The 19,420-nt window shown below is 41.5% G+C and overlaps 1 protein-coding gene across 5 annotated transcripts in view; it reads right to left on the reverse strand.

Moving 5' to 3' along the window:
• The window catches only part of PER3 (period circadian regulator 3), a 59,035-nt gene that overhangs the window by 15,197 nt on the left and 24,418 nt on the right, over positions 1 to 19,420 (reverse strand). For 4 of the 5 annotated variants that reach the window (XM_073903404.1, XM_073903403.1, XM_073903401.1 and 1 more), the window contains 4 exons: positions 14,375 to 14,507; positions 13,806 to 13,930; positions 2,216 to 2,461; positions 1,118 to 1,815 (listed from right to left, as the gene is read on the reverse strand). In XM_073903404.1, coding sequence (XP_073759505.1) covers positions 1,118 to 1,815; positions 2,216 to 2,461; positions 13,806 to 13,930; positions 14,375 to 14,507 — 1,202 coding nt within the window. The remainder of the gene's footprint in view (positions 1 to 1,117; positions 1,816 to 2,215; positions 2,462 to 13,805; positions 13,931 to 14,374; positions 14,508 to 19,420) is intronic. The other variant, XM_073903402.1, reaches the window with a different exon arrangement.

Here is a 19,420-nt window from a genome sequence, read left to right on the forward strand (position 1 = left end):
TGCCGAACAAGGGCCAGAGCATCTGCATTCCTGTCTTGTTCCACAGCCCAGCTTTGCTCACTGGGATACACTGCTTTACACATTTCTAGCAAGTGCACTAATATCAGACTTTGAAATTTCAGCATATTTTCTTGTTCTGGATCATCAGATTGTGAACATTTGCCAAAAAAGGGTATTATGCCTTGAAGGGAGGACTGAAGAAAAACCGTAAAGATTCACACTTGTCTTGAATCCTATACCTAAATACAGAACATCCTATTCACCAAAGTTTAACTGGATACATACCTCTGAGAATGATTTTTAGGTAAAGAGATGAAAAGTTAAAGGAAAATAACCATGCAGTTTTTGGTCTTGAAAATGATGTGCGTAAGTATGGAACTAGTTGCTTACCTTACTGAGTAGTAATGAGCAGAAAGTGGCTCCCTCCTCCCCTCCGTCCATACCTGGTATCCCTCAACTGTGCCTGCAAGACTGCACTCACTCCATTCAGGTCTTGTCAGTATGGTTTACTCCTGCCTTACCACAACGTAACCCCAGTTGTAAGTAAGACAATGTATTTTACAGGCAACAGATATGTTAAGTTTAATGACTGGATATCAATTTTTTTTAACATTTTATTTCTTTATTTCAGAGAGAGACAGAACATGTGTGCACGTGAGCAAGGGTAAGGGCAGAGGGAGTCTCGAGCCGACTCTGGGCTCAGCACAGAGCCTGACGTGGGGCTTGATCTCACCACCCTGAGATCATGACCTGAGCGGAAATCATGAGTCGGATGCTTAACTGACTGAGCCACCCAGGCATCCCTGGATATCAAATTTTAAAGGCGGGGGTGTGTGGAAACCCAGTTCACATAGAAAATGTGAAAGACAGCACTTTGGGAATAAACCTCACAAAGTATCTAAGAAACCGGGACATAGAGTCTTTAATTCCTGCTTTTAAAATGGAGCCAGGTAGAGAGAGTGCCTATTTCTGGAAAACAAAGCTGCCCCCTCAACCCCAGCTGTGATGCTGATCACCTGCTAGGCCTTCAGTGTTGAGCCCCAGGGCAAGAACCTTAATTTTAATGAGGACCCACATTTATGTTCTCGCTCATGTGCTGGAGGTTGGGGTCACTTACATACTTAGCTTCCGGGCATATATCCCTTCTCATCTGATCTGAAGATTCACAGGATCTGAGCATGTCTGCTTGCAGTAAGTTTAGCTGCAGTGGTGAGCTGCTCCTTGAGTTAACGCACAGGTGCTCTCCACACGGCGTCTCCCATTTTCCCTCTGCCCACCTCCGGCTGAGGACGGAGGACGGCGGCTCCAGGTGTGGAGTCACTGCGGATACCGGGGGCGGTGTTCCAGAAGAGCCCGCTGCTCCCAGGAACGCATATGGACCGAAGGATGGTGACAAGAGGGGACAGCCAGGGGGGTCAGGCAGGAAAATGGTCATCACAGTATCTAAGGAAGGAGAAGGGAGAGCAGGAAAAGACTGCAAGTCGTTCCATAAAGGGGGCTTAGGCAGCAGGTCAAGCGTGGTCAGCGACGCTGCGTGCTCTCTTCCCACAGAGGGCAGGGCCGGGGCGGGGCGGGCCGGGATGAGGTAAGGAGCCAGGCTGGGAACCATCAGGGCAGCCGGGAAGGACAGGCTGGAGGCCTGCGGAGAGGAGGCAAGGGAAGGGCCCCAGGGCTGCCTGTACTGGCCATCTCCTCCCAAGCGGGGACCGAAGGTGTTCTGAGCGACCCTGCGGTCCCACAGTCCCCGTGGCTTCTTTCGTCTGTGCTTCTCCTTCGTGCAGCCAGCTGATCGGGCCCGCTTGGAAGCAGAGTCTCCTGAGAGCATAGAGAGGGAGGCATATCATGGAAGGCTGGAACCAAAAAAGAAGACAGGAGTGCCCCTTGCGGTAGTTATAAGTAGATTAGGAAGGAATAAACACTTGTCAAGAGTAACCATGTCCACTCCTACTAACACTGAAAACATGAGCAAGATCCCAGATAACAGCTGTTATTGTAAAATAAACTTATTTCAGTATCTCTGAATCACCTGCTTATAAAATCAGCTTCTCGGATCCAGGATCTAAGAAAGATCCCAGATAACAGAGTTGAGAATTTATTCTGTCAGCATCTCTCAGTTTCTTAAAAGCAAAACCCCTATTCCTTATTCCGTATCTTCCAGTACTTACACATATTTATAAAATTGATAAATGAAATACAGTTTTTCAAACATAAGTACCTTGAACACACGAATGTTTAGCTTTGTTTCTGCTCTCTTGCTGAAGACAGGATCTGTAGGGTGATGAGAGGATCTCTTCCCGGAATTTATCAATATAATTCTGTTCCTCCTTCTGGGTGTGGGCTGACGGAACAGCCTTCGTGAGCCCTATGTGTTTAAATTCTTCTGAGGTCAGTGGAGCTGGGTGTGCGCGTGGGGTCCAGGGCTCACACGCTGGGGCAGCATCCTCTGCTGGAATCACTTCTGCTGAGGTAAGGAGATAGATTTTATTTTTTTATTAACATATAATATATTATTGGTTTCAGAGGTACAGGTCTGTGATTCATCAGTCTTATATAACACCCAGTGCTCATTACATCACATGCCCTCCTTAATGTCCATCACCCAGTTACCCCAATCCCCCACCCCCTTACCCTCCAGCAACCTTCAGTTTCTTCCCTATGATTAAGAGTCTCTTATGGTTTGTCTCCCTCCCTGGTTTCAGTCTTGCTTTATTTTTTCCTCTCTTCCCCTATGATCCTCTGTTCTGTTTCTTAAATTCCACATATCAGTGAGATCATATGATAATTGTCTTTCTCTGAATGACTTATTTCACTTAGCATAATACCCTCTAGTTCCATCCATGTCGTTGCAAATGGCAAGCTTTTTTTTTGATGGCTGAGTAATATCCATTGTATATACATATACACCACATCTTCTTTATCCATTTATCTGCCGATGGACGTCTGGGTTCTTCCCATAGTTTGGCTATTGTGGACAATGCTGTTATAAACATTGGGGTGCAAGTACCCCTTCGGATCACTACATTTGTATCTTTGGGGTAAGTACCCAGTAGTGCAATTGCTGGGTCACAGGGTAGCTCATTTTCAACTCTTTGTGGAGCTTCCATACTGTTTTCCAGAATGGCTGCACCAGCTTGCATTCCCACCAATAGTGTAAGAGGGTTCCCCTTTCTCCACATCCTCACCAATATCTGTCCTTTCCTAACTTGTTCATTTTAGCCATTCTGACTGGTGTGAAGTGGTATCGCTTTGTGGTTTTGACTTGTATTTCCTTGATGCCAAGTGATGTAGAGCATTTTTTCATGCGTCTGTTGGTCATTTGGATGTCTTCTTTGGAGAAATGTCTATTCATATCTTCTGCCCATTTCTTGATTGGATTATTTGTTCTTTGGATATTGAGTTTGATACTTTTTTTTTTTAAAAGATTTTATTTATTTGAGAGAGAGAGCACAAGAGAGGGTAGGGTCAGAGGGAGAAGCAGACTCCCCGCTAAGCAGGGAGACCCGATACGGGGCTTGATCCCGGCACTCCGGGATCATGACCTGAGCCGAAGGCAGTCGCTTAACCACCCAGGTGCCCGAGTTTGGTAAGTTCTTTATAGATTTTGGATACTAGCCCTTTATCTGATATGTCATTTGCAAATACCTTCTCCCATTCTGTCGGTTGTCTTTGGGTTTTGTTTCCTTCACTGTGCAAAAACTTTTATCCTGATGAGGTCCCATTAGTTCATTTTTGCTTTTGTTTCCCTTGCCTTTGGAGATGTGTCTAGCAAGAAGTTGCTACGGCCGAGGTCGAAGAGGTTGCTGCCTGTGTTCTCCTCTAGGATTTTGATGGATTCCTGTCTCATATTCAGGTCTTTCATCCATTTTGACTCTATTTTTTGTGAATGGCGTAAGGAAATTGTCCAGTTTCATTCTGCATGTGCCTGTCCGATTTTCCCAACACCATTTGTTGAAAAGGCTTTTTCCATTGGATATTCTTTCCTGCTTTGCTGAAGATTAGTTGACCATAGAGTTGAGGGTCCATTTTTGGGTTCTCTATTCTGTTCCACCGATCTATGTGTCTGTTTTTCTGCCTATACCACACTGTCTTGACAATAACAGCTTTGTAATAGAGCTTGAAGTCCAGAATTGTGATGCCGCCAGTTTTCGTTTTGTTTTTCAACATTCCTTTGGCTAATCGGGGTCTTTTCTGGTTCCATATAAATTTTAGGACAATTGGTTCCAGCTCTGTGAAAAAAGTTGATGGTATTTTGACAGGGATTGCATTGAATGTGTAGATTGCTCTAGGCAGCATGGACATTTTAACAATATTTGTTCTTCCAATCCATGAGCATGGAACGTTTTTCCATTTCTTCATGTCTTCCTCAATTTCTTTCCCAAGTGTTCTATAGTATTCTGAGCATAGATCCTTTGCCTCTTTGGTGAGGTTTATTTCTATGTATCTTCTTATGGTTTTGGGTGCAATTGTAAATGGGACAGACTCCTTAATTTTTCTTTCTTCTGTCTCAGTGTATAGAAATGCAACTGATTTCTGAATAGAAATGCACTGATTTTATGTCCTGCCTCTTTGCTGAATTCTTGTATGAGTTCTAGCAATTTTGGGGTGGAGTCTTTTGGGTTTTCCACATAGAGTATCATGTCATCTGTGAAGAGTGAGTTTGACTTCTTTGCCGATTCTGATGCCTTTTATTTCTTTTTGTTATCTGACTGCTGAGGCTAGGACTTCCAGTGCTATGCTGAACAGCAGTGGTGATAGTGGACACCCCTGCCATATTCCTGACCTTAGGGGAAAAGCTCTCAGTTTTTCCCCATTAAGAATGATATTTGCTGTGGGCTTTTCATATATGGCTTTTATGATATTGAGGTATGTTCCCTCTATCCCTACACTGTGAAGAGTTTTAATCAAGAAAGGATGCTGTACTTTGTCAAACACTTTCCTGCATCAACTGAGAGGATCATATGGTTCTTGTCCTTTTATTGATGTAGTGCATCAAGTTGATTGATTTGTGGATGCTGAACCACCCTTGCAGCCCAGGAATAAATCCCACTTGGTCATGGTGAATAATCCTTTTAATATACTGTTGGATCCAATTGGCTAGTATTTTGGTGAGAATTTTTGCATCCATGTTCATCAGGGATATTGGTCTGTAATTCTCCTTTTTGGTGGGATCTTTGTCTGGTTTTGGGATCAAGGTAATGCTGGCCTCAGAGAAAGAGTTTGGAAATTTTCCTTCCATTTCTATTTTTTGAAACAGCTTCAGAAGAATAGGTATTAATTCTTCTTTAAATGTTTGGTAGAATTCCCCTGGGAAGCCATCTGGCCCTGGGCTCCTGTTTGTTGGGAGAATTTTGATTACTGTTTTAATTTCCTTGCTGGTTATGGGTCTGTTCAGGTTTACTATTTCTTCTTGTTCCTGTTTTGGTAGTTTGTACATCTCTAGGAATGCATCCATTTCTTCCAGATTGCCTAATTTGTTGGCATATAGTTGCTCATAATATTTTCTTATAATTGTTTGTATTTCTTTGGTGTTGGTTGTGATCTCTCCTCTTTCATTCGTGATTTTATTTATTTGGGTCCTTTCTCCTTTCTTTTTGATGTCTGACTAGAGGTTTATCGATCTTATTAATTCTTTCCAAGAACCAGCTCCTAGTTTTGTTGATCTGTTCTACTGTTCTCTTGGTTTCTATTTCATTGATTTCTGCTCTAATCTTTATTATTTCTTTTCTCCTGCTGTGTCAAGGCTTTATTTGCTCTTCTTTCTCCAGCTCCTTCAGGTGTAGGGTTAGGTTGTGTATTTGAGGGCTTTCTTGTTTCTTGAGAAAGGCTTGTATTGCTATATACTTCCCCCTTAGGACCACCTTTGTTGCATCCCAAAAATTTTGAACAGTTGTGTTTTCATTTTCACTTGTTTCCATGAATTCTTCTTTAATTTCCTGGTTGACTCATTCATGCTTCAGTAGGATACTCTTTAGCCTCCATGTATTTGCGTTCTTTCCAAATTTCCTCTTGTGATTGAGTTCCAGTTTCAAAGCACTGTGGTCCAAAAATTGCAGGAAATGATCCCAATCTTTTGGTACCAGTTGAAGACCTGATTTGTGACCCAGTATGTGATCTATTCTGAAGAATGTTCCATGTGCACTCAAGAAGAATGTGTATTCTGTTGCTTTGGGATGGAATGTTCTGCATATATCTGTGAAGTCCACCTGGTCCAGTGTGTCATTCAAAGTCCTTATTTCCTTGTTGATCTTCGACGGATTTCATTTTAATTGCTACCAATTATTTGCATTTATTTATTTTCACTAATTTAATTGCTTTTCAATAAATTCTTATAACCATTATTACAACAGCTGGAATAAAAAACTTCATCAACCTAGCAAATAAATTGGTTTTACTTTTTCTGCCTTTCTTTATACACTTGTATATACATTGTACAGAGCTGTAATACTCCGTGTGTACATACATGTTTATTAAAATCTTATTGTAAATATTTTATCTTCTCAGATTATTCCAAAATGTTTTTTATCTTTGAATTAATTTTACAAATCTGTAATATATTCATGGGGTTCAAAAATCAACAAGCCTTGAAAAGGCAGTCAGTAAATCCTCCCCACTCTTGTCTACTATGTGCCTAGCTAGTTCTTCTTTATTTTCCTCAAAGAAAACCATTTCTTTCCTTTTCTTATCAGTCCAGTTTCTTTATGCACCTATAAAGAAGCATGAATGTAGATTTTTACCTCAAAGGCATGTAATATGTACACTATCGACAGTGTGTTTTTTCACTTAGCGGTGTCCCTTCTACCAGTACAATGGCAGCTGTCTTACACTTTTTCTGTATCCATAGGGCTTCCATTCCATGTGTATACCACAGTTTATTAAAGTAAACACCGGTAGACAGACTTTTAGTTGCTTCTAAACATTACTTATCCCAAGTACAAGAGGTCTCATGGCGGACACAGTGGCGGGCTTCCCCCCAACATCCCTTCCACCTCTCCCCTCTGTGCAGTCTCTAGGCGGTGTGGGTTTGTGTGGCCCCACTCCACTTCCAGAAGTGGGCTCCGATTCGTTTAAATCAACACAGCACAGCCAAGATGGAGGGACAGGGACTGGATTTACCCTCCTGCCTGAACCAACTAAGAAAATGGACAAAACATATGAACCAGTAAGTTCCAAGACACCGAACATCAGTGAACAAAGGAGAGTGACCCCTGAGGGAGGGAAAACAAACGAGGCGAACCCTGGGGCTGCCCCAGCCTACTGCCTGGAGAGTTTCTGAGGTGCAGGGTGGGGAAATCAGCTGGAGCCTGTGAAGCTCCCCTAGATGAAGAGGCAGAGCTGAGAGTCTGGTCGGTGGCTAGAGTTTTCAGGGAAGAGTACTGGGGAGGAGAGCTGCAGAGAGTGGGCTCCACAGAGCCAGAGAGAACCCCCTGGAGTATTCACCAGTGCACTCACAGGAGGAGGAAGAGAAGAAACAATCACTGAAGCTCACACTATGCGGAGAACAGCACATGCTCCTGTCAGCCAGACTAGAAAATCTCCTAACTCTCAGGGCACTGGGTACAGTACTCAGAAGGACCTTGCCTCAGCAGCAGACAGTAATTAGCCATAGACTACACACAGCTCTAGTTCTGCCAAACAAATCTGAAAAGGATCGATTTATTTCCAAGTAACTTAGCTGGGTCCCAGAATAAAGCTCGTCTCTATTTATGGGAATGGATACTCAGTAGCACCCATTCACAATATCTGGCATCCAATCCAAAACTGCCAGACATGCAAACAAGCAGGGAAAATACAACCCATAAGATGGAGAAAAGTCAGTCAATCAGCTCGGGACTAGCAGAGATGTCAGAATCAGAGATGGGGACATTAATAGTTACTATACTGCACTCCATACTGCTAGACGGAAGATCAAACATTTAGAGACATGGAAGATATAACAAAGGAAAGACCCGAACAGAACTTCTCGAAATGAAAACTACAATACCTGAGATAAGAAATACACTGAATGGAATACAAGTGACAGGTATGGCATTAGAAAAGATTGGTGAACTTGAAGACGCCACAGGAGCCTAATCCAAAATCAAACTTAGAGGGAAAATAAAAAAAGACTGGAAAACTGGGCGCCTGGGTGGCTCAGTTGTTAAGCGTCTGCCTTCAGCTCAGGTCATGATCCCAGGGTCCTGGGATCGAGCCCCGCATCGGCCTCCCTGCTCGGCAGGAGGCCTGCTTCTCCCTCTCCCACTCCCCTGCTTGTGTTCCTGCTCTCGCTGTGTCTCTCTCCATCTAATAAATAAATAAAATCTTAAAAAAAAAAAAAAGACTGGAAAACTGAACCCAGCATCAGTGGACTGTGGGACAACTGCAAGCGGCCTATATGCATGTAACTGGAGTCCCAGGAAAAGAGGAGAGAGAAGCAGAACTGGAAAAAACAAGAGAGGGAAGACTTTCAATTTAATGGAAGCTGTAAACCTACAAATCCAAGAAGCTCGATGAACCGGAAGGACAGCGCATCTTGGCATATCATACTGAAACCATGCAAATCAGTGATAAAGAGAACACCTGGGTGGCTCAGTCATTAAGCATCTGCCTTCGGCTCAGGTCATGGTCCCAGGGTCCTGGGATCGAGCCCCACATCGGGCTCCCTGCTCAGTGGGGAGCCTGCTTCTCCCTCTGCCTGCTGCTTCCCCTGCTTGTGCACTTGCACTCTCTCTCTGGCAAATAAATAAATAAAATCTTAAAAGAAAAAAAAAAAATAAGGGCGCCTGGGTGGCTCAGTCAGTTAAACGACTGCCTTCGGCTCAGGTCATGATCCTGGAGTCCCTGGATCGAGTCCCGCATCGGGCTCCCTGCTCGGTGGGGAGTCTGCTTCTCCCTCTGACCCTCCCCCTTCTCATGTGCTCTCTCTCTTTCAAATAAATAAAATCTTTAAAAAAAAAAAGAGAGAGAGAGAGAGAGACAGAATATCTTACAAGCAGCCAGAGAGAAGCTGTGCTGGAAACAAACCAAAGATAGCAGCAGATTTATGTTGGAAACAGTGCATTGAGAAGACGGTGGAGCAACATCTTTAAAGTAATGAACGATGAAATTGCCAACCAGAATTCTATGCTCTGCAGAAACCCTTACAGCAGGAAGGGACAACAGAGACATTTTCAGACACACGAAACCAGAAAGGCTTCACCACCACTAGACCCATGGGAAAAGAACTAGTCAAGGAACTCATGCAGGGAGAAGGAGAATGATCCTAGATGAATCTACATAACAGAATGAAAGCAGTGGAGGAGGTAGCTACATGGGTACACAGGTGAAGAGGTAAGCACTGCCTACATGAGAACAGCAGCGTAGGCCGAGATGTACGACGTGCGTAGAAGGAAAACATAAGCCAACCAAGGCCAGAAGGGGGAAGCAGAAGTACCCTACTGTTGGGTTTTTACACTTTATACATGAAGGGGTATAATATTTCCAGAAGGTGGGTGGTGAACAATTGAATGTGTACACCATGAGCCCCAAAACAACCACTAAAATAAAGCCCACTCTAAATATTAACATACCCACATTAAAAGTAAAAGGGTGGAAAAGATATAACATGCTAGTACTAATAAAAAAATGCTGCAGTGAATACATTAATACGAGACAAAGTGTATTTTATTTTTTATTTTTTAAAAAGATTCTATTTACTCATTTGACAGAGAGAATGTATGAGCTGAGGGGAGAGGCAGAGGGAGAGGAAGAAGCAGACTCCCCGAGGAGCAGGGAGCCTGATGCAGTGCTCGATCCCAGGACCCCGAGATCATGACCTGGGCCGAAGGCAGACGCTTAACCCACTGAGCTCCCCCGGCACCCTGACAAACTGTATTTTAGAGCAGAGAATGTACAAGGGGTAAAGAAGGTCATTTCACAAGACAGAAAAGGCCAATTCATCAAGAAGACATGACACTTCTAAACATTTATGCACAAAATAAGAGTGCTTTCAAAATGCATGAACAAAAACCAGTAGTATCGCTAGAAGAAACAGACAAATCCATAATTATGGTCGGAGATTTCTGTTCTCCTCCTGAAGCAGAACAAGGACTGAGAAACCTAGTAAGGACAGACAGGATCTGAACAGTAACCACCACCCTGACTTGGTTTACACAGTACATTCAACCCAACAGCAGCGGAATAAACATTCTTCCCAGTGCACACAGAACAGTCATCCAGAGAGACCATATCACAGACCATAAAACAAGTCTCAACAAATAAAGAAGAATTCAGGTTCTGTATTTTCTCTGACCACATGGGATTAAATTAGAAATCAGTAACAGAGCCGTGGAAAACCCCCAAATCTGTGGTGCTGAAGTACTGTACGGTAACAGACACATGATGACAAGTGATTTCAAATGAGACAGCTGGGGGGTAGGAGTCAGTATTAGAACACGATGAAAATGACACAATCCACCAAAATGCATGGAATGCAGCAACAGGTAAAACGAACATTTGTACTAAAATCCGGTAGGAAAGAAAAATGTCTGAAATTATTTCACCTTCCACATTGAGAACCTGGAAAGAGAAGAGCAAGATAAAACCAAAGTAAGCAGAAAAAAGGAAATAACAAAGACCAGAACAGAAGTCAGTGACGTAGAGAACAGGAAAACAACAAACAAAGCCAGTGCAATCACAAGCCGGTTCTCTGAGAAAACCAATCAAATTGATCAAACTCTAGCCAGACTGATCAAGGGAAAGAGAAAAGAAAACAGAAGGTGCCAACCTCAGAAATGACAGAGGAGCATCATTAGAGATCATACAGGTGTCAAAAGAAGAATAAGGGAACATTATGAACACTTTCATTCCAATAAACCTGACAACGTAGACAAAATACACCAATTCTTTTAAAGACACATACTAACAGTTCACTCAACAAGTAGAAAACCTCAACAGCCTTCTGTCTATGACAGAAACTGAATCTGCAGTTAAACACTTAGCTAGGAAAACTCTAACCCCAGATGCCTTCACTGATTCCTAATTGAACTATTTTAAATTTGAGACATATGACAGCCCAATGTATTTTATAACTCAACGAACATATCGGATACGCTTGAGAAGAATGTGTATTGTGCAGGAATCAGGTGCTGTGTTCCCTAAAGGTCAACTAGGTCAACATGGTTGATAGCATTGTTCAGATTATCTGCTTTACTCATTTTCTGTCTAGATTTTTTTTTTAATTTTATTTAACTGTCTAGATGTTTTATCATTTGCACAGAAGGGGTGTTATATTCTTCAACTATGGTTATAGAGAGTCTATTTCTCTCTTTAACTCTTTCCATTTTTACCTCCTATCTTGGAAGCTCTGTTAGTAGCAAATATGCACAATGTATTCTGATTGCCGTGTCTCCCTGATGAACTGTTTGGCACCAGGAAGCGTCTCTGGGAAGACCCTGTCTCGAAGTCTGAACCATACCGGATCGCCAGCCTTCTTATGCTTCTCGTTTGCATTGTGCCTCTTTCCCCATTTGTTCTCAATCCATTTGTGGATTTATATTTAAACTATACTTCCCAGACAGTATACAGCTGGGTCTTGATTTTTTTTATCTGTTCTGACAATTTCTGCCTTTTAATGGGAGTGGATATAGTTGGGTTTAGAGTGATTATTATTAATATGACATATTCCCCTTTGGTGGTGATGGCTGTTGCCCTCTTCCTCCTTTTCTGCCCTTTTGGATTATTTGTGTGTTTATTATTATTTTTCTCTTAGAGAGAGAGAGCGTGCATGTGTGAAGGGGGGGCAGAGGGAGGGAGAGAGGGGAGGGAGAAAAAATCCCAAGCAAGCTCCACACCCAGCGCAGAGCTTGATCCCACGACCCTAAGATCACGACCTGAGCTGAAACCAAGAGTCAGAGGGTTAACTGACTGAGCCACCCAGATGCCCCAGGTTTATTTGTGTGTTTCTTAAAATTACATTTTAATTTATCTCCTGGCTTTATTTTACACTCTAACTTGACCCTACTACAGATTCAAAAATATGTGTTAATGGAATGGTTTCTGGAGACTACTTATTAACGTCTGATTCCCTAGTCTGCCACTCATCTGCTGTGTGACTTTGGGCAAGTTAAGGGACTTAACCTGTTTGTGCCTTAACTGCTCCATATACATAATGGAGATGATGACTGGCAGGGAAATGCGTTTGTGGTCACAGTCCTCAGACCCCACTCATTAGTAGAGTCACGGTGTAAGCTGCAGGAATACAGGCTTTCCAGACAGTAGAAGATATATGGATACTCTACAGATCCCCTGATTCTGTTTCCTGTCCTTGGAATGTGGCCCCGCAGATGCTGAGACTGGTTTAAGATCAGGAGAAACAATTGTCAGTAAATATTTCCTTAACTGAAAGCTTAGAGACTTCAATATGAGTTCTTTCAAAATGGTAATATACACCACAGTACAAGAAGTTTAGAGGCATAACCACAAAATTCCTTCCCCACTGGGTGAGACCCACCCTGTGTGGGCTGTCCCTGGCAGCTGTCTGTCCACATGGGAATCTAAAGTGTTAAGAAAGGGACACTAAACAATGTGCATCTGCCCCTTCCGGAGGGACTAGCTCAGCTCCGATAAAACTATTTTCAGTTCATTAGAAACATAATCTAATCTCACAACAGCTGTGTCTCTTGTGTCTTCTCACTGACGCCCAGCCCACCTGTCAATACTAGACTCTCTATCTCCAAGGGTCAGTGTGAGGATTAAGTGAGTTAATTCTTATGAAGGACTCAGGACAGATGGTGGCAGAGAGTAATAGCTCAACACGTTTCCGAATCTGCCACTGAAGACTAGCAAAGAGAAATGAGAGAGAACTGAAAACCTGATTTAACACTTTGTCCCCAGTTCTTCATCCACCAAAACTGTTATAACAACAAAGTCAAAGGACAGGAGGCAGTAAAAAGGAACATCAGAATAATTTACCAAGTCATTATGTTGTTAAAAGGAAGAGAGTTTTAAACACACTCTCCTCATTGTCATCAGGCCAATACAAAAATCTGGATGTATATATAGTCAATCTAGTCACAACCCCAGTCAAAGTTTGACAAGGACACTTTCTTTCAAGGGCAGCAACAAAGTGACCTAATGCAGCCCCACAGGAGACTTCATTAGTGATAGTTAACACTAACTGAGATTACTATGTCATCAGGTACTAAGTGCTTCCCACACATCAGCTGATGTGACAAGTGACAATGACTTAGAAATACAGTCCCAACATGTAACCAATACAAACATGATGATATTTCCCAAAGTACTTTAACTGAGTCAAAGAAAGGAAAACAATTATAATTTAAGAAGTCATTCCTAAGTAACTGGTGTTAAGGGCTTTTGTTTTCTCGCAGTAGTGTATTTCACACCGAGCGCACTTGAGAGCAGAAGGTAAACGTGGCACCTGACTCTGGGGGTGGGGCACAAACGACAGTGCGGCCGTAGCTGCACTGGCTCACGCTGGAGCCCAGGCTCAGCGCCTCGGGGGCCAGCGTCCACAGAGCGCCTCCTGCAACGTGTGCGGCCCGCCGGGCGGTCGGCATCTCCAGGTTAGCTACGGCTGGGGTCTGAGACGCAGCTAGGGGCGCAAGAGACACTGACGATGAAAAGAAAAATCCCCACGGGAAATTTATGTTAAAGACTCAATTTGCAGATGTTTGTAACTGATGGGCTAAAACCTACTGGCCATAAAGGAGCAATATGAAACTAGGCTTGTTTGTGATTAACGAAATAAGTAAAGACAAAAACTTAGAAACAGCAAGGGATGGCTTTGTAAATCACCCTCTGCCTAGCGAGGAGGGCACCCGCATTACCGTGCAAGGCTGCGGCATCATCTGCCTTGTGGTTCGGGCTGGCTTCTTCTGAGGACGAGGAGGTTGTACTGGTACAGGATATGCACTTTCTTTTCAAAGCTGGAATGCTGTAGCTCTCCAGGTATCTGCAAAAACAGAATTAGGTCACGCATGTCTGCCTGTCCCCTAACTCTGCCACTTCCCATTTCTGTGTGGGTACTTTGTACTCTCTTCTTTGATGAGGTCTTCCCTGACCATCCCAGCCTCAATCACTGGCCTGTCCTATCTCTTTTACTGTGACCTTGAATTGATCTCCAAATCTTGCCTCATTTAATTTTTATGATCAAGGTCTTGTCTTCTCAACCATACCATGGCTCCTTCAAAGAAGGGATCTATCTCCTAATTTTTTGCATCCCCTGAAATGTTCAATTTATTATAAACTATATGTAAGTAGGCACTCCATAAAGATCTACTGACTTAGAGTGAAAAATCAAGACAACCAATATTAAAAATGATGTAAGATGTGTGCTTACAGTGGCGATATATGCTTTTAGAAAAACGGACATGTTCTCAAAACTTGTGTCTCACACCTGATAACACTGTCAATGCAGTTTATTTGCTGATAGGATGGGCTATGCTGGTCTTCTCTCCAGTCTTCGCAAGACTCCGTGGGCACGCTATTGTTTTTCAACGTCTGGAAGGCAGATGAGGCCTTCTGTTCATCTGAAACAAAACAAAAGGATACGTAATTAAAAATATTATATATCTAAGAACTTATCCAACACAATTAGATCAGGTCCTTTAGCATGTATACATTCAATAGAATATTATGTAGCTATTAAAGATGAACTCAGATCTAAAAAAATACACCAATACAGAAAGATATCCATATGGAATGATTACAAGAATGATCTTTTTTTTTTTTTTTTTTTTACAAAAAAGGAATGAAACAAACGTTTCAGGCAGAAATTAATAATACAACTATCAGGTGGAAGGCTGATGGGGACTTCATGATACTGAGCTGACACTACCTGCCAACTGACCGATGTTGGCATCACTGGGGGTAGGGTGACCAGACACCATGTGAAGCACCAGGCACTGCCCTGTAGACCTGTGTCCAACAAGACTTTCTGCAGTGACAGAACTGTCCTTCATCTGTGCTGTCCAGCACGGTGGCCACCAACACCACAGGTAGCTTAAGCACTTTGCAATATGGCTACAGCCACTGAGAAACTGGATTTTAAGTTTTATTTATTTGTAACTAATTTGAATTTAAAGTGTGGCTAGTAGCTACCATACTGGATAGCGGGGGTACAGAGAGAAGACACAAGGCCTCAGGTAGGAACCCTGAACTTCAACCTCATGTGGAGAATGATAAGCCAAGAATGAAGACTAAAAAAGAAAGGTAAGAGAGAGCCCACCAACACGGTGTCGCGGAAACCAAGCCAGGAAACGAGTTCCAGGAAAGAGGAACCAGTTATGTCAAACGCTGCTGAGAGGCTGACTTAGCTACCATTGTTGTTGTTAGTGAAGGTCATCTTAGCTGCCTGGAAGACAGCGCTCCATTTCCAGAGGGGATTACAGAAAAAGGCCTGCTTAACTGTCACTCATTAACTTTTAAACTTAAAAAAAATTATTTGAAGATTTTTTTTTAAGTAATCTCTACACCCAGTAGGGGGCTTGAACTTATGACCCTGAGATCAAGAGTCGCGTGCTCCACCAACCGAGTCAGGCAGGAGCTTCTTTACTTATAATTTCTAAATAATTTTAACCTTGAGGGTTACAGAAACAGCGGAGTTCCTGTATACCTTCCACCCTGCTTCCACTAATGTAACATCTTACAGAACTATTAACAGAACGAACGAAACTAGGAAATGCACAGTGGCGCACAGCTACTGAACCACAGCCTATGTGGATGTCACCCGCCTCTCCGTGAAATGTCATTTTTCTGCTCCAGGGTCCAACCCGGGGTCTCACGGTGATTTCAGTTGTCAGTGTCTGTCTTTCCTTGTCTTTCCCGATCTCAACTCTTGCGAGTACAGGACAGGAATTCTGTGGGAATGCCCCTCAACTTGAGTTTCCGTGATATTCCGTCATGATGAGGTTGAGGGTGTGCATCTTGGGGAAGATTCCTGCAGAGGTGCTGTGCCCTTCCAGTGCCTCACACCAGGAGGACATGACCTTGACATGTTTACTGTTGGTGTGTCAGTCTTAATCACTGGTTAAGGTGCTGTCTGCCAGGTTTCTTCCACGTAAAGCTACTATTTTACATGTAATACACGATGTAAATAATAAATGTTTCAAAGGCACATTTTGAGGCCATGCAAATATCCTGTTTCTCTTACACCTTCACCTAGCGGTGAATGGACTTAATGCCACCAAACTGGATGTTAAAAATTGGTTACAAATATCCACTCACCTGTTGAGTGACATCTAGGTTGTTTCCAATTTTGGATGAGTACAAGTGACGTATGATAAACATACACAGACAAGTTTATGTGTGAATTTGAGTTTTTCTTTTGCTTGACTAAGAATGGAATTGCTGAGTCATACAGTAAGAGTATGTTTAATTTATAAGAAACCGCCGAACTTTTCTAAAGTGGCCGTACAATTCTACATTGCCTTCAGCACTGCCTGAGGGCTCCAGTTACTCCGCATTCTTGCCGGAACTTTGTATTGCCAGTATTTTTTCTTTCACTTTTAGCCATTCTAATGGGTATGGTATCTCATGTGGTTTTAACTTCATAATGACTGAGACTGAGTGTTGTTTCCCATGTTATTTGCCATCTGTGTGTACTTCACTGGAAAAGTGTCAGATCTCTTGACCATTTTTTGAATGGATTATCTTATTGTTGAATTTTGACAGTCTTTTATGTATTCTGGATACGAATTTTTTATTCTATCTATAATTTACAGACATTGTCTTTTCATTGTCTTACCAATGTCTTTTAAGGAGTTTTTAATTTTGATCAAGTCCACCTCATCTTTTTTTTTTTTTTTTTTTAACAGATCACACTTTTGATGTCATATCTAGTAACCTTTTTGCCAAACCCAAGATTACAAAGGTTTTCTCCTAAGTTTTCTTCTAGAAGGTTGTAGTTTTAAGTTTTATATTTAGGTCTATGACCAATTTTGAGTTAACTTTTGTATAACATGTGAGCTATGTGTTGAGGTTCATTTTTCACATATGTGGGTGTCTCATTGTACAGTACCATTTTTTTTTTTTGGAAAGTCTACCCTATTATCCACTGACTTGATCTTGTACCTCAAAAACACTGTATTTGTGCAGGTCTGTTTTGGGACTAATTTGTCCACTGATCTTTTCACCAGTATCACACTGTGTTAGTTATGGTGGCTTCACGTGTAAGTCTTGAAATCAGATGGAGTGAGTCCTCCAACACTGTTACTCTTTTTCAAAATTGTTTTGGCTGTTTTAGTTGTTTTTTTTTTTCTTTTTTTCCCATAGGAAAAACTGCTGAGAGTTTACTCGGAATGACACTGAATGTACAGATCAAACTGGGGAGAACTGACAACAATATCATGTATTCCAAACCATGAACCTGATATATCTTTTCATTTACTTAGTATTTTTTAAAGTTTTTTTTTAAATCAGTGTTTTGAAGTTTTCTGTATATGCATTGTTTCACCTATTCTGTAAGTATTTCATTTTTGGGTAGTTTAAAAAAAATTTCTGGTCCAAATGTTCCTTGTTAGTACACGATTTTAATTGATCTTACATACCGACCATGTATCTTGTAACCTTACTAACATCAGTAGGAGTTTTTGTAGATGCTTTAGAAGTTTTCTATGTAGACAATCCTGTCATCTGTGAAGAGAGTTTTATTTCTTCCTTTCCAATCTATTATGTCTTTTATTTCTCTTGCCTGTTGCACTGGGCACGGGACTTCCAGTTTGATGTTAAGACACGGTGAGTGGATACCCCTCACTTGTTCTCCAGGTGAGGGTGAAAGCATTCTCTTACCATCAAGCATAAACATTAGCTATAGATGCCTTTTTTGTTAGGTTAATGAAATCCCTTTTCTCCTTCTAATTTTTGAGCATTTATCATGTGTGGATGTTGAATTTTGTCACAGGCTTTTTCTCCATCTACTAAAATAACCTGTTGGGTTTGTCTTTTTTACTGTTAATATGGTGAATAAATGTGGCTTTCACATATTGAACCAGCCTTGCATTCCTAGGATAAATCATACTTGGTTGTGATATAGTTCTCCTTTTTAAGCTTTGCTGGATTTGATTTGATGATACATAATTGGGAATTTTACAAATATATTGACAAGGAATCCTGGCCTGTAGTTTCCTGGAACTGTCTTTATCTTGTTTCAGTATCAGGGTAATAATGGGCTCAGAAAAGGAGTCTGGGAGTTTCCTTTCCAAATGCCCTTCTTCTATTTTCTTGTCTTCTATTTTCTGAAAAAGATTATGTAGAAACTGGCATTATTTCTTCCTTGAATGTTTGATAGAATTCTCCAGTAAAACCAGCTGGGCCTAAACTTTTCTTTTTGGAAGGTGTTAACTTCAAATTCAGTATCTGTAACAGACATAAGTCTATTCTAGCTATTTCTTTTTCACAGAGCTCTGATAGGTTCTTTCTTATTAATAGACCAAAGTTTGGGAACAGAGTTGTTTGTAGTCTCTTTAACATCTGTGGGATTTTTCATTCCCAATAGTGAGCATTTCTGTCTTCTTGTTTGGTATGGCCAAGGGTTTGTTAATTTTATTCTTATCAGCTTTTGATTTCATTAATTTTCTTTTATTGATTTCTGTTCTCACTTCCATCGATAATCTGGTTTTTCTGATTTCTTTCCTTCTGCTTAGCTTGGATTGAATTTGCTCTTCTTGCTCTTGTTTCTTAAGGAGGAAGCTTAGATTTTGATTTGAGACCTTTCTTCTTTTTCTCATATAATCACTTAATGCTAGAAATCTCTCTTTAAGCACTGCTTTAGCTGCATTCCACAACTTTTTTTTTTCAATTCATTCAGTTCAAAATGTTTTTACTTCCCTTAAGGCCTTAACCTGTGGGTCATTCAGAGGTGTGTTAATTTCCCAACATTTGTGATTTTTCTAGATAAACCTTCCTGTTACTGATTTCTAGTTTAATCCATTAGGTCAGAGAATATATTTGTTTGGATTTATATTTTTAAAAAATTGGTAAGGCTGGTATTATGGCCCAGAATAAGGTCTATCTTAATGAATGGTCCATGTGCCCTTGAGAAAAATAAGCATCATATTGTTGTTGATTGGAGTGTTCCATCAATGTCCACTAGGCCAATTCTGTTGACAGTGCTGTTCAGGTCTTCTACATCTTTACTGATTTTCTCTCCACTTGTTTTATCAATTACACAGAGGGGTGTGTTACAGTCTCCAACTACCACTGCAGATTTATTTCTCAAAGTCTTTATCAGTGTTTACTTCATGTATTTTGAAGCTCTGATGTTAGGTGTATAATCTTTTAGGACTGTTACGTGCTCTGAGAGAATCAACCCCTCTGTTGTCATGCAATATCCCTCTGAAACCCTGGTAATGTTCCTGGTCCTAAAGTCTACACTACCTGATATTAATACAGCTTTTCAGCTTTCTTTGGATTCCTGTTAGCATGCATATCTTTTCTAACCTTT

Source organism: Callorhinus ursinus, unplaced genomic scaffold (genome assembly GCF_003265705.2).
Source record: "Callorhinus ursinus isolate GAN/ISIS: 27379988/994484 unplaced genomic scaffold, GSC_fseal_2.0 scaffold18, whole genome shotgun sequence".
NCBI lineage: Eukaryota > Metazoa > Chordata > Mammalia > Carnivora > Otariidae > Callorhinus > Callorhinus ursinus.